Genomic DNA, 20,874 nt, shown 5'->3' on the forward strand with positions numbered 1-20,874 from the left:
CAGCACAGACCATGGCTTACATATACATCAGCTTTCTTTATATGTTGATTAAAATGCTTTGCTTGGTGTCCTTAAGCAGGGCACTTTACTACAATCGCTTTCATCTTACCAAAAAAATAAACTAGCTTCCATACAAATTACTCAATATACATGTAGCCTACTCTTACTACTTACAATGTAAGTCATTATCATCACTATTTGTTTAAAGTTTTCATCATTGGGATGGGGGACTCTCTCAAAAATTAACTTTATTCTAATAGTGCTGTTGGGTGGGGAGGGGGGTGAATGGCAAGAGAGAGGATGGTTGGGGAATTGGAGGACTGGTAAGCCTGTGCCCCCCCCCCCCATGCTGCCCCCCTCCATTCAGAATTTGGGGGAATGCAAAAATTAGCCTTTTTATGTTTAAAATGCATTGAATGCCCCTTTTAGAATATGAGGCCCCCAATTGCCCCCTGCAAATTTGACTTCTGTTATGCCACTGTTTTGAACTATCAGAATTGTTGAGAATTTTAAGAACTTGGATTTTCAGTGGTGAGCCCCCCCCCCCCTTCCCCACCCCTCCCCCGTCTACTCTGTGTACTGCTTGCTTTTTGAATCCCTTACCAAAAGCTTTTTAGCTTTTACTTGGAAGCCGAGGTTTTTCCCATGTTAAACATGACGAAGCGGTATCGCTCATCGGCACATTTTGGTCGCAGAGTATCAAATTTCATCCCCGCGGGGTCTCGGGATGTTTGTAGGCTCCAGGGGGAAAGTTCCTAATATCCTGCCAGGTCGTCCCAATTGCCAGGAAATTACTGAACATGACTGGTTCATTAATGTGACAACATGTTGTGCCTCGGACTGTCTACCGTATAAACGACGGAGGAGAATTAAAGTTAGAAGAGATGTCATTTGTGCATTTGTTGCGTTTGAAGCAACGAAAGTGCTGAAAATCTAAAGACGGGTGCTATAAGTAACAACTAACCTGATGAAATTTGAGCTTTGTAAATTGCTGTCTTAATTCCGAGAAAACAATATCCCAGGATCTCGATTTCAATTCAAAAGTTGCCAAGTCATATTTGTAATTGCGCCCAAAATCAGCGTCCGGGGCACATTCTCATTCAGTCGAATAACAGCAACGGCGCACGCATGTGCATTGTATCAACGCTCGCGCGCACCCATTCACGGATTCGCCCAATTACAAACCAACTACCATAAATGTCAATTTCCAAAAATGTGTCACTTGACTCATCTTTGGAAATGACCTTCTATACTTTGCCAATTTATTTTGGTGCCTGTTTGGTTTCTGTGCGAATGCAAATTTTCATATGAGCAAAAGTGTGATGTCATTTCAGGCAGAAATATCCATGTTACAGTTATTTCAGCACAGCAAGTTGCCAGAACTTTTGGTAGGCCTATTTTGCTGTTGTTAATTTTTTTTTCTTTGATGATTCGCTGTTGTGTCAGTACATGGCAGTAAGCGAATGAGGAAACTTTTCTCACAAATGTTTCCAATGAGCACATTTTTGGATTCACAGTTTGAACTCAAAACCCCTAAACTGAACACTGTCTTCCTGAAATGACATCACAGCAACGGCTGAACGGTGCCCCGAGTTGTTCAGAAAAGCATGGACAGTTTTGGAATGTTTAAAGAAGTGCACCTTTCAATAAAATTAACCAAAACGGAATGTCAAATAGTTTCAAGCATTTAAGGAGGAGAAAGTTGCAGAGAATATAATGCTCCTAAGAAAAATTGCACGGACCCTTAAAACATCGGTTCAGCGCCCACGCCATGGGCGTCGCGAGGGGGGGGGGCAAGGGGGGCACTTGCCCCCCCTGTCCCTGGAAAAGAAAAGAAAAAAAAAAAAAAAAAAAAAAAGGAAGAAAAAAAGAAAGAAAAAGAGGCGCGAAGTCATAGTGGTGTAAATTTAATGAGTTGGGGGGGGGGGGCAAAATGTCCCTGCCCCCCTCTAAAACTGATAAATTGAGAACTTGTTGAAAAATACAAGAATTTTTTGGGTAACTTATAATGTTTTGCCCCCCTCTAGAAAAAATCCTGGCGACGCCCATGGCCCACACTAGCCTTCTGCTCCAAAAATACCACCAATATCAGAACAATTTATTTCCGGACCTCATGAAATATCGCTCACACATTGGTAATGCATTTGAACATCTGATCATAGTAATGTCTGGAACACGAATGTTTTCACTTTCAAGCCCATGTGGAAATGCAGCACGAGCAACAGACATAAGGTTAGAGCATTCGAATGCAGCCAAAATTACATTAGTTGCATCAGGATAAATTGAAGTTGGCATGGCCCAGACTAAGTTGGCCAAAGCGTCATTAAAAAACAGTCACATGCAAGATGTGGGGGTGGGGTGGTGAGGGGGGGGGGGGGGGGGCTGGGGGAGACAGGTAAAGGTGTTGTATACCCGTACCATGCATAGGTGAAAGTTTAGGGTAAATTAGCATGGGTCTCGTTTAACAGGCACACCCGGATAACATAGGTCTCTTTTAACAGGCGCACCCGGATAACATACGCACATACCATGTATCCAGCAGTAACCGTACATACCATGTAAATCAATTGTCGATCCCAAGTCCGTTATTATTCCATGGTTCCATGTGAGTAGTCTGGCTAATCCATTAATGTTACACTCCGGGCGGCTGGCTTGCATGTTTCAGCAAAAGCTAATACCCAAATTACGGCTGATTTACTGGGGTTAAGCGAGCCGGGCCGAAACATTCGCAGGTTTTGGAGTACTGAGCTTTCGATGACTTGGCGTGCGTCATTTATAGGGCAGCCACACCGTGCTGTCTAGCAAGCTCACACAACAGAGGGCGCGCTCTCTTTTTGAAATTAATCGGCGGGAAAAATGCGATTTTATTAAATTTAAGCAAGTTTGAAGATGAGTTAGACTGCAACAATTTTTAAAAAGAACTGAGTCCCTTTAAACTGCCATCTATCTTATAACAAAATCACAGAAATAACTACATACATGTATGTACATACAGATATATGTACATGTACACTATTCATTCTGAGTCCAAATCCAGTGCATTCTGCCACTATAATCATGTGAAATGTCTAATTAGGCCCCCCAAAAAATAATAGTTCTGCATCCAGTTTTCCTACCTACCCTATTTTGACAGCCCCTACCCTATTTTTTTTTTTTTTAAATGAGGAAAAAAACCCGAAAACCATCAATTACCACCTTTTACCCTTGACTACACGCAGACACCTCCATATGATCGTACAAAAAAATATTGTCAAAAAGATATTCCCTATGCTAAGGCCCCCCCCCCCAAAAAAAGTCTCCGGTTTCTGGTATGGAGCTTGCCCAAAAAGTGGTGTGGCGACGCGGCTTTTTTTTTTTTTTACCTGTTTTTTTTGCTTCAAATGTCGGCTGATGACTGCAAATGGTGCCCGACTAAACTTAGTGCAAATAGGCTATATGGGAGTCCAGAGAGGCCACATAAAGCTTATTCCCAATCTAAAAACACGTTAAAATTGTGCAGCAGCAGGATTCCAGTCAAACCAGTGAGTTTGGCGGTTTTGAGACATCATCTTCATTGAAAAAAAACCGTTTACATTTTGCCGACGCGCATGGCTACGGCGACGCGCACGCATACCAGAAACCGGAGACTTTTTTGGGGGGCCTAACCTACCCTATTTTCAAATGCCAAGTAATCGGAAACAGAACTATTATTTTTTGGCCTTAACCATATCTGAATTTACTGTGTGAGCTAACTATAAAATTAATCTGAAAAAAAATATGTAAACCAACTGTCATTTCACCAATTAATTTGACTGTGTCAAGTTTTAAGTTGAACAACTTAATTTTTTAATACTAGAAAAGAACACTGAGAAAATACCCCAGTAAATAAAGAAAAAAACTAACTATGTACTGCCAATTTGTAAGGCTTATCTAAAGATACGTACTTTAGAATTTCAACAATAGCAAATGCAACAGTCGAAAAAAACTGTACACAAATTTGATATTTGAAAAAAGTTTTTGAGAAAAGTCCACAGCTAAAGCATAAAAAAAATTCCACATCTGGCAATACTTATTCAGATCCCATTTTTATGACCCTCTTCACAGAACTATTCTGAAGACTCGACTTGACTAATAATGGCCCAATAATTACGCCACCCACCCAACAAGTTGGGCACTCAACACGTAACGCTGACCGCAAATTGTAATCATGTTGGCATTTACAACTTCCCCAGCGATAAAAATGCTGAAGCCGTTTTTCTATTTTGGAGATTGTAAAACGAACTGATGAGGATCCCTGTTTTCTTGGGTGTTGGAGGGGGGGGGGGGGGCACGTATGGACTGACCTTGGCACAAACCTGACCTTGACCACCTGTTAGTCAAGTGCAGGTCCGTAGCTATGTCCCAATAGTTGTAAATCAGTCTTTAATTGACATGCCAATTAGATGTAACACCAAAGCAAACCCCCCCTCCCCCTCAAAAAAGGTACTTGATCAGGGTACGATTGATTTCCTTTTAGAACAGTGAAATTATTGTATTCCTTGTACATCGGTGAGCTGAGTATAACTCTCAGAAAATGGCTAAAAAGTATTCTGTCCATTGGGTGAGTGTTGTGTCCTTTAGAAGGGTATTTTACCCTTTGCAGTGCCCAACCTCACTGAGGAATGCAACCACCTTTTTGGATTGAAGTTGATGGGTGTATTGTGTTCTTGGGCAGGGCACTTTACCCCATTCAGCATCTTTCTCCATCAGGGAGTGGCATTGAGCAGGGTATTACCTCTTCAGTGCTTCTCTCCACCCAACGGTTGATAGGCCTATCAGTGTTTAATAGGCTACTGGGTATTACTTTATCCCTTCAGCGTCTCTCTCCACCCAGGAGAGGGTACCACCTTTTAGGACTGCTGTTACCCACCCGGGAGTGGGTGCCAGCTTTCAAGGCTGGGTATTCTGTGCCCTTAAGCAGGGTACTTTTCTCCAACCAGGAGTGGTTACCGTTTTTTTTTTAGGCTGCCAGGTTTGTCCTGTGTTCTTTACCAGTGGGTACCAGTGTTTGCCATCAGATGCGAAAATGAGATGGGTCAGTGAGCTTTCCCAAAGCAAAAGATACTCTCTCGTGCTTCAAGTGGGTATTATCTTTTAAAACTTGGCCACAAGTTTCTCAAATTATTGGAACACAAGTCTGAGAACTTCGGACAATCAGATTCTCACAAAAAAACCTCACCATCCCCCAAAAATGTTGGAAGTACTGGAGTCTAGATAATGAAGGAAAGTGGAAGATTTATTTCTTCAATTCTATGACTGTGTCTAGACTCCTCCAAGTCAACTAGGAGTAGGGCAAGGGTACAATGTACTGGAACGACCCATTTATGGTGACTTCTACATCGAGGGGATAACTTGCCAGTTGCCACCCCTGCCAACCCCCAAAAAATGTCCCATGGCTGATAAAACAACACAGCGAGACTTAGTAAGCCATGATAATCACCACTAGGCACTCCCCCCCCCCCACCCTCCCCTACCCCCCTGAGAGCTCTTGAAACAAATTGCCGGTAAACGGTAAACGGCACTTAAAAGTCACATGCAAAAACGCTATAAAGCCCCCAGACAGAAAAATAAAGGGGTGATGAGTGAAGGCGTTTCCCCAGACTGGAGTTAGTATTTCAATGCCAATATATAGACAGTGCCTGAATAAGTCACGAAGGACCAGTAAAGTCACGAAAGGCACGAAAGGCACGTTTGTCACTCAGAAGGGGGAAAAGTCACTGGTTTTTGAGGCCAAATCAGAGTGATAAACTACTACATTGTACAAGTCATCTGTTCCTGTTGGACCCTTCAAACAAGTTCTCTAACTTGCCTAATTTAAGTTTCCTAACCACAAAACGTGAGAAATACAGTTGACAAGGTATGATACAAACAATTAACTATTTAATCCCCCCCCCAAAAAAAAAAAAATTGGGAGCATACTTTGCATAAAGTAGAATTAGCGCCTGAAGCCCCCCAAAAATAAAAAAAATACTAAAAATTAAAAAACTGAAACAAATGCACAGAAGAAAAGTAAGAGAATTATAAATACCCATTGTCACTGCAACTCAAATTTCAACAATGATGGGGCATGTGTGCATGGATGTCCATGTGTCTTAAAAGATTGGTTTGTTTTTTGAAAAGAAAAAGAAAAAACAACACAAAAAGGAAGCCAATTTCAAACTAAATGAGCACAGAGTTGTGTATAAAATTGGCATAGGAGGAAAAGGTAGGATATTTCCATTGTAAGGACAAGGAGGGGAAAAAGAGAAGATCTGTACGTGTGGAGGCAGGACAAATTTGAGAAAAAAAGGAAACTAAAAACCATTTTGGGTTATACATTTTTCAAAAAGCGCAAGTTAATACATAGACAATTGCCCAAAACCTTTGCCTTGTAATCGAGGAAAAAAAACTTCGTAAACAAGTATCCGATCTGTCCACACAAGGTTTTGCCAAAATACAAGCCGTTATTTGTCCGTCGGTCTGTATGTCGACACGTCAGACGGTATACCAAATATGAGGATTATCCACACACCGGACACCCAGACAGACCAAATCCCCACGCAGAGATTGGGTTACGGAGGCAGGCTTAGTCAGAGCGTTCACCCGTGGAATATGCCACTAGCGGGCTCAGGAACCCACGAAAAAAGTTCGTGGGAAATGAACAACTAAGGCTGAAAGGACTGAACCAAAAATATGGGAGATTTAAAAAAAATGTAAAATCCACTCCCAAAAAAGGTTCGTATTACAAAACTGGAAACGCAAAGTAAATTATGATGGGAAACTGACAAGATCATTTTTTTTTATCTGTATGGGGTTGAACGAAGGAATTGACTGGAGCGAGATTCGAACCTTCGACCTCTGGTACAGTGTTTGGAGGTTGCCAGTTCGAATCCCGCTCAATTGAATTTCGTTCTTTGTTAGCAGGAAAATTTGAATTACACAATGAAATAAACAAAAATATAAGCAAAATGACAAATGTGACCTGTTCTGTCAAAATCAGACTTTTCTGGGCATAAGGTCAAAAATGATATTTTTACATATTGTTAACATATGTTCTTTTTCCTTTTAATAGGTGGTTTAATTTTTGAAACCGGTCATTCCTGGGCAGAGTTATGCTATTTTGAAGTTCATTGTGTCGAAAAGTAGAAAACGGCGAAAATGGCCACGAACATCACAAAACAGTTATTTCTTTAACTGATATACCTTATCAAAATCATCCAAAATAGTACATGTAGAGTTCAAATTAGGGTTTCAAACTTTTATAATATATTTTAGACATGTTCAGGATTACAAATATGCAAAAAATTTAAAATTGATAAAAATCACCCCCACAGCGTTTTTTGGCCCTATCTCAATTTCAACCTCTGCCCAGAAGCTTCTGCTTTTGACAGAACAGGTCACAAAAACGAAAAACAAATTGAATGTTACAAGCCGAAAAGGATGACTTGAAATAAAAGCAGACGAATAAGAAAACAGGCGAAATGTATACAAATAAAGTTTATGAGCTTTTGGAAAACCAAGAGTATTTTTGCCATAAAAAAATATGCAGTGTTGTACAGTGCTTCAAATTTTTACTTTTTTTTTTTAGATAAATAATGGTGGGAAATAAAAAAAAAATACAAAAATCACTTTTTGTAGGCATTTTTCCCACAAACTTTTGAACCCTTCTTATCTTAATGGGACAGAATTCCTGACATCTTCTTGGCTTTTTGCCAAACAACATCCATACAGTCCAAACCCAAAATATGTACAAATGTCTGTTTTGTTAGTCTTGGTTTGTTTTTCTTGTTGTTGTTGTTGTTTGTTGTTCTTGTTGTTGATTCGTTGTTGTGTCAGTAAATGGCTGTAAGCCAGAGAGCAAACTTTTCTCCCAAATGTTTCCAATTAATAAATGTTTGGTTTCACAATTTAACACAAAATCCCTGAATTGAACAGTGTCTTCCTGTAATGACATCACAGCAACAGCACCCTCAGATGTCAGGATAAGCATGGATTTAAAAAAAATGTTTATAGATGTGCACTTTTCAATAAAAATTAACCAAAAAGGGATATCAAATAGTTTCCATACATCTCATGGATGCTGCTTTCAAAATGATCCAAATAAAAAGGTTTCTCGGTACAATAAGGTCCTCAAAAAAGCTTTTAAAGTTCTTTTTTTAACCACCTTAAAGGGAAAATATAACATTTGCAAACATCAAAAAATAAAACTACTAAGTTGTTACAAAATACCTTACTAGGATGTTAGTAAATGACAGTCTAAAGCATCCTGTAAAATTATGGCACCTGCTGTGAAGTCATTTTCAAGAAAAATGGTACTTTTGTTTACTTTTCCAACGGTGGTCGGCCGACCACCGTTGGAAAAACCTAACTATTTTTCAACTACTGCTCCGAATTTACCAGTTTTTTTTCATTCAAAATTTTGTTTGCTATAGGTTCCATGTTCATGAACGGGTACGGTGCAGGCCAGCTAGACTGGTTCCTTTACCTTAAAATTTTCCGGCATTTTTGATCCATTTCATCTTTAGTGGAGTCAGGGAGCCAGACTACTTGAACTTGTTTGTTTTCCTTGGTTTTTCCAGCATTTTCGAACACGAAACTTCAAACATGTCAGTGTAACCATATTTGATCTATTATACTAACCCCCCAAATAGTTCGTTTCTGAAAATTACAGCAAGAGCCAATGATGTACATTCCCTTTAAACCGATGATAAACTTTTTGCACTCACATTAAGTAAATTTACTTGTACCGGTACATATGTTTTTATCGAACGTCTCATATTTCTTGGTGCTATCTTAGCGATAAAATTATGTTAATGTATTGAAACTCATTTATACAGAAGCAATGTGAAATGTATGCAACACCTGTACAGAATGTCTCGAACAACAAATTTCCGAACAAGGCCTTAGGCCTGTAGGCCTGGGAAAATGTGGAGGGTAACATCCCTGGTCATCCGTTTCCCCCGCCACCCCCCCCCCCCCCAAAATTGCTAAATGGTGTCAGGAACACCAAATACAAAGAGGGCATGCAACCAAATTTGAAGTTGGGTAAGAGATGTTCTTTTCAAGTTTCCATAACTGACAGGAAGTTTGGAAAAGTACGTACAAGAAAACCGTGCTTCAGGGAAAACTGAAGTGCTTCCAACTTTTCAACCAAATCCTCCAAGCAATTTGTTGGGGGAAAAAAAACCCACTTTACTTTCAGTTTGACACTGTCATCACCTACAAAAACTTCAACAAGTTGTTTTCATCAACAAACCATTGGAATTTGTCCACATGCTTGGTAGCGTGCCAACACATCGGAAGTTTCCAGAACCATAAAAAGACCACTATCTACCTTTGAAAAGTGATAAGCCAACGAGAAAGTGATGGGAAAGTTATACCAGTTCCATTTTCACATGCGAGTTCAACACTCATGTGAATGCTGTACTTCAAAACACAAATTAACAAATGTTGACGGGATGAAAGAGACTTTTAGTTTTACACAAATATAGAAGCTTGTTGAGAGCAATATATAATTATGGCAAAGTTGCTTTAACAATTTCAGGAAACTGTACTGCCCGAAGGTATTTAGCTTCTTCTGTTTGCACTGCCGAGCTAAGAAAAAGTTGTCCCCCCCCCCAGGAATGGCTAGAGGCTATGAGAGTAATTACCCCGCTGTCATTGACACTTGATTTCCTAATCAAATACTTGGAGTGCTTCCTGAGCAAGGGAGAGCTCAGTGGACGAATTGGCAGCACCTTCCTAATCTCTCTTGACAAATGGGCGGAGGGGAGGGTTTGATTTGCTCGGCAGTTGGGGTCATGAAAAACTGTGTTCCCGCCGAACCGTAGTTGAGGCTCAGGTCGGGCCACAGGGACTGGGTCAGTCACCCTTTCAACAAGTGGTGGTTGGAGGGGGGTGGGAGTTATGGGGGTTTTGGAAGGGGATTTCTGCCTGCGTCATGACTTCGAGGGGGCAGAAGGGGTGGGAGGCATCAGGATGAAAGAGTCAAAGAGATGGCCTTGGGATTGGTTCAGGACCGCAGGTTTTTTTTTCTTTTCCTTTTTTCCTTGTTGGTTTCGGTCCGGAGGCCAGTCACCCTGGCCTTGGCTGTAAATACTTTGGGGTCTACGAAACTGTGGCTAATTAGGGGTCAAGCAAAACTGTGCTGATGAAAGTCTGCTGTGACGGTCATTGTGTGTGCGTGAGTGTGGTGGGAAGGGGAGGGCAAGGGGAGTGGAATGACAAGGAAATGGTAGGGTACAGGCTTTGAGGTTTTGTCGATGGCTTATACAATTGTGTGTCTTGCTAATTCAATGGTTATGGAACTGTATTTTACGACCAACAATACAGTACACTGAAAACATTGGGAGGTGTTCAACTGTGGATCACAGATGATAAGATTAAAAGTACTGGACAGTGCATGCTTAAGGCATCACAAGTTAACCACAAAACAGAAGCAAGTCATAAGTCAATCACAAGTGACATAGGATGGATGATGACAAAGGAATGCCGTCGCCACAACTCTTTTGTTTACTTGTTGTTTTAACATGGGACTGGTCGATTTGTGATGGACTTGTGATGGACTTGTGATTGACATGTGATGACTTGTGATGAACTTGAGATGACTTGTGATGCTTGTGTTGGACTTGTGATAGACTTGTGATGGACTTTTGAGGACTTGTGATGGACTTAAGATGACTTGTTATGAACTTGTGATAGGCTTGTGATGACTTGGGATGACTTATGACTTATGATTGACTTGTGATGGACTTGTGACAAGTTTGTGATGACTTGTAATGACTTGTGATGACTTGTGATGACTTGTGGACTTGTGATGCTTGTGTTGGACTTGTGATAGACTTGTGATGGACTTTTGAGGACTAATGATGGACTTGTGATGACTTGTGATAGACTTGTGATTGACTTGTGAAGGACTTGTGATGACTTGTGATGGACTCGTGTTGGACTTGTGTTGGACTTGTGATGGACTTATGATGACTTGTGTTGGACTTTGATAGACTTGTGATTGACTTGTGATGGACTCGTTATGGACTCGTGATGACTTGTGTTGGACTTGTGATGACCTGTGATGGACTCTTGTTGGACTTGTGTTGGACTTGTGATGGACTTATGATGACTTGTGTTGGACTTTGATAGACTTGTGATTGACTTGTGATGGACTCGTTATGAACTCGTGATGACTTGTGTTGGACTTGTGATGGACTTGTGAGGACTTGTGATGGACTTGTGATGAACATGTGATGACTTAATCACAACTCTGTTACAAGTCAATCACGAGTCAATCACAAGTACAACAGACAATTGTGCACATGAACTATGACAAGGACATTCTTTGTCATTGTTCACCCCCTATCATTATGTGATTGATGCATCTTGGACAACAGATCAAGTTCTAAAATGACACACAATGAAACAAATATTTCCATTTGCGGCAGCACAATAGTGCGCCTATCAGCACAGTGAAACCGATGCCAGCCCTGAAACAAGGTAGACCTTTCAGAACTCCCTAGGGTCTCTCCCCATCTCTCCACAAATCTGTCCTTGAACACCTGAACAGGAAGATTAAGAGCTTGCGCAAAGGAAGCCGCAGGTAAAATTAAGCCTGTCTGGAACAAGCAAGGGGGGCTGGAGGGTCAGCAAAACTATGCCAAGACGGGTGAGAGGAAGGGGGGACCAAATTGGGAGGAACAGAGGGGAGCTCGGGGACTGAAATTCGATACTCTGGCCCAGAGTTGCTGTATCACGGGAACCTGGGAGGTCGACTGGAACTGTGTCAGGTGAGCCTAAGGTACCCAAGGTCAAACTCTTAAACCGATCAAAGAAAGAAAAAAAAATGATGAAATAAATGGAATTGAAGTTTTAAACTGAACATTTCACGATTTTGAAAAGAAAAGAAAAGCCATGTATTTAGGGGAAAAATTGTCATTTCCCTGAAAAATCCAAAGGGTCCCTTTTATGTTTTAAACCGAGTAAAAAAATATACATCACGGATGACAAAGGTTACACTTATGTCTTATTGTTGGTATTTAGGAACAAATCGCCATGTACAAGTTACTACTTCTGTTCCTGAATTTAGTCTTCTTGAAATGACTCGGACCAGGTCACCTGATCCCCGTAAAACTTACAAATATTTAACATTATAATTCATTTGTAAGATTTCCTTAAAAAAATGGACATGTAAAAGGTGTTACATTGTTTAAACCAGGGGGTGGGGAGGGTGGGGGGGGGGGGCAGAGGGGGTGGACACGGGCCTTAAGTATGGGGCCGGGGGGGGGGGGGTATGCCCTCCATTGTACCCCCTCCCAGGTACACCACTGGTTTGAACCTACTTTTTATTAAATTTCTTTTGTATATTTTTGGGTTTGATATTGGCTAATTATGATACTGGAGATTTCCAGCACTGAACACAATTATTGGCGCATATAAATCACATCTGACTCCAACTGGCATTTCAAAAACCACAACAACATCCGTTTTGGAAACTTGTGGAAAGAATTTCCAACAACAGAGCGTCTGCGCCAAGCTGGCAAACAGCCAATTTCAGGTAACTGCCAATTTTTTTTGGTTTTTTTTGTTACAGTTCATCGGTGTTTGTGGCAATGACCGAGAGGCTCTGTGCAAGAACTGTTGGTGGCGCTTTGCGACCTACCCACAGAACCAGGGGAAGCACATGTGCGCGCTTAATGGTTTGAAAGCATTTAAAATCAAGCAGTTGGCATGAATTATGCTAAGTGCATGAGACCAATTTTCAACCAAATATACACAAAACCATGGCACACAATGGAAATGGCATCCGAGTTTGGACACACAACAGAAATGGTGCTTTAACATGCCCATACATTTGGGGGGGGGGGGGGGGGGTGGATTGAAACAAAAGTTTCGTAACATTTTTACAATTTTCTTTTTTTTTTAGCTACGGGTATGAGGGTGTTGATTTGTAGAAAGACCACACAAAGCAAGGTCAGGATTGTATTAAAAAAAAAAAATTGACAAAATTGAATGACAAATATAATTTCAGTCTTCATGGTAGAATGTATCAAACAGTGAAGTTTGCCGGTAATAACACCACCATGGGAAAATTTATCTCTTCTCTGAAAAAAAAAAGTTGTGTTAAGGATGTTTGCTGGATGTTTCAGACGGAATGTCTGTCTTCAGGACACTTCTGAGGACTAACCCTTTCCTTCAGTATATTTGGGGACTCCAGCAAAATACTCGACTACATGCACAATTCTGGTTTTGGTTTACATAATTACCGCTCAGATACTAAAATCGAATGGAAAGAGCATTCGTTTCTCAATGTTTTCGGAAAAAAAAGTTAGCTCGAGGAGGCTCAGGAAGGACTGACTCCTCGCTCAGTATACTCAGAGAAAAGAAAAAGGACTGTTTTACAATAATGGTTTTGGTTTAGATAACACCACTCAGACCCTTGCACTAAAGGTGCTAGCTATCTACTCTGGGCACCGTATAATGGTTCCAGCTTTTCATCAGTTACCAGTTTAGGTCATAAAACAATACCATAAGTACTGCGGTGAATAATCGCAGATAGTTAATAACTCTCAAACATTTCAAATTGGAGTCAGATGTGTTTACAAGAGGAGGCTAAGATGGATGCACTATGGGGCAGAAGGAAAGGGGTTAAACAGTGCAATGCCGATTTTTTTAATCGCTGGCCATTTCTCAAACGTTTGGCATTGTATTGAGGTTTGACTTTAGCCTTGGAACCTTTTTCAAGCTGATGTTCACACCAAATCAAATGACTCCAAGATTTTGACTTTTACGGCCTCAACTTATACTGGATTTGAAAAGAAATCGTTGGCCAAAAAAACAAGAAAATAACTTTCAATTTCCCACTTCATAAAATTTCCAACTATAGTGCATTGTAAAAAAAAAAAGACATTGACAAAAAAATTGGCAGACCACCAACATAAAGGCCGGTCCATGCTCGGCGCTAAAACGAACGCAAACACAAATTTGTGATGTCACGACAAGTCCTTGCACTGTGAATTCACAAACGTTGAACACATTTCAACTCCAGTGAATTTCGCAGCGAAAGTGTGATGTCAACTTTGCTTCGCATTCACAAAAGTCCTTGGTTGGGCACCGGTGCAACATTCAAGAGGGTGCAGGTTCGAATTCTGCTCTTGAGAATTCACGATCACATGATCAGATCCTGCTCTTATTTACTCTTAAATCTAATGAAAAACTGATCAACACTGCCTCATCGAGACACTGATTAAAAAAAACCCTGCAAGACCAGCAACCAAGACAGTTCAGTTGGTGAAGCAATGGAAGGATATATTCAAAAAGTTGCAGGTCAAAAACCCTTTCTTGTCAATTTTCATCGCAAAACATCTGCACTACGTTTCTTTTGACAACTTATGTCTCAAACCCTTAAGATCACAGGCAAAACAAGATGTCAGAGCTAGAGTAATACCAGGAAGTTTTCTTTTTTGGAAACTTTGGGTTGCAAGAGGCGGGTTCCAAGCCGGACTTCTTCAAAATTGAATTTCCTGAATGGGGGGTCGGAGAGAAGTGGGACGCTTTCAAACCCAAGGAACTAGTGCTAGGTCAGAAAAGTGCTTAGTGAAGGGGTCTTCTCAGCAGTTTGATGTGCTAAGCCAACTTAAGCCGAGAACCAGTTAAGCACTGTACATCGGGTGTCATATTTGGTTGGTAATCTACTAAACAGCTTTCTTTTCATTTTTTTTTTTACATTTGGTGCTTAAGACAGCTTCTCAAAATGAACTCCAGATACTGGCTGGGAAGGGTGAAATTAACGGTCAGGCATCAGATTTTTACCGACCGTTAATTTTGTCTCAACAAAAATGGACATGCTGAGTCAACTTTTGTACTTTTGGTGCAGTGCAAATTGTACATGTGACAATTCCATATTGGTTCAAGACTCTGCTGGTTCAATTTTGTCCTAGCAGTTTTTGTCTAATTCCACCAACTGCCTTGTAACAAAGTCGTTCTGGCAGACTAAGAACAGTCATTTTTCCTTTTGTACTTTGTTGATATTTATCATGAATTCAACTCTTTTGGGGGGCGAAAACAGACTGTTTATTTTCACCCTACAAAGTCTAGTGAGGTTTCTTCCAGGAATTTTTAAGTCGCAGAAAAAAAATATTAACAGCACAACCTTTCGAGATAAAAAAAACAAGACGTAAATTTGCGGAATGTACAAAATATGATATCTTGGAAGGTGCGGATGGACAGTTAGGCACATCTGGTTGGGGGGAAGGCGTAGGCTACTTAATCTTGACAAAACATGGGCAGTCACGAATGATAACAATTTGCCACCCCCATGGGAATGTGTTCAACTCTCTACCCACCCCCCTCATTTTGTTTCCGGGGTGAACAAAAAATTGGGTGAAGCTTCGTGAGAACGCAGAATAAAATCTATATTAATTGCAAACTACAAAAACACTTTATTAAGCAAATGAGATTTTCGTTTAAAATGGCAACGCAAACGTTGCTTGTTATAATTTTATTATGTAACTCATCATTAAATAAAAAATTAATAACACTATTTTTGCAGAAAAATTACTGTTTAGAGTAAAAAATAATGATAATAAATACGAAGAGTATTGCATAACTACAAATGCAACACTTCATTCTGTTCAATCCTCATTTTAGTTTAACACAACACGACTGAAACAAATCGGTACTGAACAAAAAGGGATTTTCCAAGAAGAAAACTTTTGCGACCCACTGGCCCAATTTAGTCAAAAGGGTCACAACGGTTTTATTGATAAACAACAGAAGCTATTTACTTTACTGAGGGCCCAACAAAAACTATGGAGTGCTGGATCAGTTTCGATGGCCGACACTTCATCCCGGCCTGACCAGATGATATGACCGAGGGAACCGAATGCTTGACCGATTGCCACAACCACGGTTTGACATTGATAAATCCTAACGATTATCTCGTCAGTGACGCGGTATCATATAGCCCCCACTGGAAAGGCCCCGCGAAGGTCTTTTGGGGGAGGGTAGGGTTTGGTGGGATTAGCGGGCCAAGCGACTGGGAAGATATACAGGCGGGCATTCCACGGGCAATGCCCTGTGTGTCTAGAAGAAAAACTGTTCGGAAATTACATTATCAAACAAAAGAAATAAAATAAAATACCCATGGACAAGCATTGGTCTTGTAATTTCGATATAAAGGAACTGCAGTCAAACACTTTTATAACAAGGTCCTTGGGACTTGACAAATTACCTTGTTAAAACAGGTACCTTGTACTAACAGTATTGGAAAATGAAGGAAAACAAAGAAAAACTAAGACTTGGGACCTAACATTTTGCTTGTTATAAGCAGGATCTTGTATTAACAGTGCTCTTCTTATCAGGGTTCGACTGTTGTCGCTTTACCTTAGACTGTTTGTCTGATGGTTTTTCATACTCTTGATCATAATTAAAAAATACCAAAAGAAGTCTCATTCAAATGTATAAAAAATCACTTATATTCAACTGTGTGCATCTTTGTTGACATTTTTGGTTTTTGCAATTACCACCTCATAAAGTTATGTGTAAAGCAGAAAAAGGCAGAATGGACAAGATAGTTGGCCTTCAAATGTTGCATCACCTGCTTTACAGCAAATTCAGGAAACCAAAGTAGGTCCTCTGTAACATTTTGTTTTGCTTTCTGTTCAATGACCATCTCTTAAAGTCTGTGTCTTAAAAGTATCGGAAATATTTCCATATACGAAGTTCACTCAACACCCTGTGTACAAACCCTATGAGATTGGACTGAAAAATTCTAAGTGTTTTCTAAGAAAATGCTTGTATTTTCTCACTGCTCAAATTGACTTTGATGACATGAAATTGCTATCTGGGGGCTTGTTAGTCAATACAGAGGAAAATTAGTGAACTTCGTATCTTTCCAAAGTATCTTAAGAGCACAAGTGGAATACTTTAAATATACGACACCAGTGTTAAACATTATGTTACAAGTTGTATTTCTCTATAAAACAAAATAAAACTGCTGAACGTTTCTAATAGAAAGTCATGTGTTGCATCTCAAAAGTCATGATGGTGATGATGAAAGTGACGATGGTGGTGATAGTGTGATGAGGATGGGGATGGTGATTGCCTACCACATGATAACAGGATTGCTCTTGTATTTCTCATAGTCTTCCCGTTTGAAAAACGACAACTCTGTTTCAGACTCTGAAAGAAGCACATACAGAAAAGAATGGTAATAAATGAATGTGCTTGATAACAAAAAATAAAAATATTTTTGAAAAGTTGTACAAGCCCCTGCAACTACAAAATAAAATGATGCTTGTTGTAAAAGGAATATCACAATGGATTTCAAGATTCCAAATTTGTCTGGCACGATTGGAAATGAACAGCATGCAGTATGCATGAGAGATCGTCTCCCGTTTATAAATATCAGAAGCTCAATGATGCTTAATTTCTTTGAAAGTGATCAACTTATTTTTCCATACCACTACAGAGTGCTATTAAGCACGGAGCTAAATCTTGTGACTTAAGTTGCGATACCTACCAACTTTGGATTCTGAGAGAGTCGTGTCTTCACGGAGTATCAACTGATCGTCGTTCTCGGTGTTAATAGCTGGATCACTTGTCTAGAAATGAATCAAATAAATGATTGCAATCAATGGCCTTGGAACTTTTCTGAGAGCGTGGGCGATGATAATCTTTTATTAAAGGCAAAATGGATAACTTTCCACTGACAGTTGACAGCGAATCAAAAAATTGTGAAACACAGAGGCTTAAGTTGGTACTCAACATTAAAAAAAAAGTAAATTTCTGATGTGTTCTCAAAAATTTTCTTAACAAATTCAAATATCAAAAAGAGGCATAAAATGGACAGAATAAGTTTACCTTGGCTCCAAACGCTTTGTGCTGGATCTTGAACGTGTCATAGTTGTACGTTTTAAACGGGGGAGGAAGTCCAGCTTTCGTCTTGATGTCTGTTGGGGACAAAATTACTCTTACTTCCAGCATGTATCTGACACAAGATGAACGTCACTACAAAACTGCATTGTCTTGTACACAAGATACAGAAGCTGAGTCTGGTCCACTACTAATCATATCGTAAGTCACATGTCAGGTCACATGTCAGGTCACATGTCAGGCTACAAGTAACAAGGGATGAACATTGACAAAAAAATACCTTAGTCTCACTTTTTATGTGAAAAAGTCTAGATCTGAATTGAGATAAATGACCTTTGATTGACTGTTGATTGTGAAGACTCGTGAGAACTTGTCAGGAATTGACTACAAGTCGGCAGGGATGGCCTTAAGCCGCCCGACTATTGTTCGGAGCAACCTGACTATAGTTGGAACTCCCCTCAACTATAGTCTGGATTGTCCCAACTACAGTCGATATGGTGCTCTTGTTGGGGCGAACTATTAATAATGAAAGTCACGTAATTGCATGCGTAGGTTCGGATCGTATGATGTTAAAATACCATGTGACCATCTGGTTTCCCCACGATCAGCCACCATTGCAGTAGGCAAGCGTTTGGTTAGCAACCACATCATCGTGCATTGTGAAGTAGAAAGTAAGACTTATTTTAACTTAAAATATTATCGGGAATTCTTTATCAAATGGCATTGGGTGGCTTGTGTGTAAAGCGTTCGCCTCTCACCACCGTGGCCCTGGTTCGAATCCCGTCCGCGGACCATTACATGCCATAAGCGAGTAGAGTTATGCGTTGGTTCTCTCCTGTGCCACGAGGGTTTTACTTGGCCCTCCGGTTTTCCTCCCTCCGGAAAAATCTAACACTTTTGATCTCGGGCTGTGCTCCGTGGTCGTATATGGGTCGACATGGCTGGCTGCCAAAGGCGCCTTTGCATGCCAGCGGCTGGACCACATTGTAGCCGCATCCTTCGCAATTCAGATTTCTCAGCTGTGAGCAAGGATGATTAGCCACCCAAACTATTATTGTTATTATTTATAACGGTCACTACCAGTGTAACTTAGGCTGTCATAATCGTACAGGCTAGCACAGGGTGTAGGCTCTGCGTTTTTCTCAGAGTTTTGCCATCCGTCACAGTTTTGAGGGCATGCCTGCAACTTACTACGCGCAGCTGTCTGTAATCTTTGCCTACTACAATGGCGGCGCTAACTTTTCAGTACCCGAATGTAGGCCGATGGTCTCCCCCATCCTCATTTTTGCGGATGAGGGCAGTGCACGGAGCCCCATACCAACCTGTTTTAACAAATTCTGCGAATTTCTTGACAGTCATGTCCGGCGTGATGTCCTTGTACACCACATGCTTGATGTTTCTGTGCTCAAAGGATCGGATGAGACGAACGGTCAGGGTGATCGAAGATGACTCTGTTGCCATGGCGACTGATGATTACACAAGTCTCAGTGACAGGTGGCACCTGGACGACTTATGGCAATGCATGGCACTTGTATGATGTAGGCCTAGTGTCCGAGAAAACAAAAAGAATAATTTTGTTTAACTTGAAGTTTAGCTCGTAGGTTAATGAAACAGTTAAAACAGAACAAATGAAATGACAAAATATTGACAATACATCCTCGATGTACCAGTTTTTGAGGGTGTTAGGATTTACTTCAAGTAAGAGAAAAACACCGACATAGCCATTGGTTTCCAAATTTTCTGGGTCCAACCTCGAAAAGTTGATGCCTCAAAAACAGGTATCCACGGACGATACATGCAAAATTATGCAAATTAAAACCAAAAAAAAGGAGGCGGCCGGGAAAAAAGAAAGCAGGAAGGGACGAGGAACTGGTTCATTTTTTTTACTCGGCCTTATTCGTGGTACAACATTTCTCTCAACAAACAGCAAGCCAATGCTGAACTCTTGACCAATCAATCATGCCTAGGCCTATGTTTGCAATTGCAATTTGCATGGAAAAAACACAACACACACATGCACACAATTTCACAAAACAAACACAAACAAACATGATAATGCACAAAAAGGTCAATGAATAAATAATGTATGTTCAAATTACAGGTTAGCCTTAGTTTAGAATTCAAAAAGTAGAATATAAAGATGTTCTTCGGCATCACCGCGACGTTGCAGACGACATCAACATTTAGTTCTCCGGAAGTTTTCTTTTCACAAAGCATGACGGTCTTAAGCAGGGTGACCGTAAGACCATGGCCAAATTCTGCTAAATGCACTTAAAAAGTATGTCAGATTTATCAAAAATCTGCCAAATTCCCCAGAATTACTCGAAATACACTATAAACACTTAAAAATCACATGCAAATGTTGTAGTATCGCCTTAATTAAAGTTCAAATTACATTGTAAACAATCTTTGGTCACATAAAAATGTAATGAAATTGCGTAAATTTCAGGGAAAATGCGGTTGCATCACGACAAAGTCCGGTTCCCAGTGAACCTAAGCACCGGACCAGCCAACCTGTCCATTATGCAAGGGTTTGTTTGCAAAGACTGAAGCTTTTTTAAACGAATGTGCCCTTTATTTTTTTTTAATTTGCTATGTTTTTCTGTCAAATAACCATTTTTGCAGAATTCTGCAAGAAATCTGCCAAAAAATCCATTCTGTCAAATTTTCTGTCAAACTCTATTTTTACCAAAAAATCTGTCAAAGTTAGCCGAAAATCAGCCAAAACGGTCATACTAGTCTTAAGACATTTGGTTTGTCTTATTATCTGGAAGGGGAATATGCTTTACTTAAGTTAAATACAATTTTAAAAATCATCTATATGAAGTAAATGTAATAATATATGTTTGTGAGTATCTTAAATAAATTGATAAAATGTAAGGTATCGATAAATATTTGTTTAATTATGCTTACACGGAAGTTACACCGATATCTATACTTCCCTCACTCTTTATCCTTACCTAAACAGTTTTGGTACAGTCCATGTGGATTTTATTTCTCAAAATGGCGTCG

The 20,874-nt window shown here is 40.2% G+C and overlaps 1 protein-coding gene across 2 annotated transcripts; it reads right to left on the minus strand.

Moving 5' to 3' along the window:
• Positions 1-16,900: 16,900 nt before the first annotated feature.
• LOC119744634 (UPF0538 protein C2orf76 homolog) lies at positions 16,901-20,079 on the minus strand. Of its 2 annotated transcripts, none has more exons than XM_038220680.1 (5): positions 19,962-20,079; positions 19,185-19,406; positions 17,851-17,939; positions 17,510-17,591; positions 16,901-17,169 (listed from the first exon to the last, which is right to left on the minus strand). In XM_038220680.1, exons 2-5 carry the CDS (start codon positions 19,321-19,323, stop codon positions 17,093-17,095), a joined length of 387 nt encoding a protein of 128 aa, XP_038076608.1. In that variant the 5' UTR covers positions 19,324-19,406; positions 19,962-20,079; the 3' UTR covers positions 16,901-17,092. The 2 variants fall into 2 exon arrangements, with proteins under 2 accessions (XP_038076608.1, XP_038076607.1); XM_038220679.1 differs by having other exon boundaries at positions 19,185-19,413; positions 19,962-20,078.
• Positions 20,080-20,874: the final 795 nt, after the last annotated feature.

This window comes from Patiria miniata, unplaced genomic scaffold, assembly GCF_015706575.1.
Source record: "Patiria miniata isolate m_02_andy unplaced genomic scaffold, ASM1570657v1 HiC_scaffold_7, whole genome shotgun sequence".
In the NCBI taxonomy this organism is placed as follows: Eukaryota; Metazoa; Echinodermata; class Asteroidea; order Valvatida; family Asterinidae; genus Patiria; species Patiria miniata.

Excerpts from the sequence above, each read along its gene's own strand:
- LOC119744634 (XM_038220680.1), bottom strand. The coding sequence starts at position 19,323 with ATGGCAACAGAGTCATCTTCGATCACCCTGACCGTTCGTCTCATCCGA. Across the intron at positions 17,940-19,184 it reads CGCAGAATTTGTTAAAACAG|ACATCAAGACGAAAGCTGGA; the intron begins GTTGGTATGGGG and ends TGTCCCCAACAG. Across the intron at positions 17,170-17,509 it reads TCTCTCAGAATCCAAAGTTG|AGTCTGAAACAGAGTTGTCG; the intron begins GTAGGTATCGCA and ends TGCTTCTTTCAG.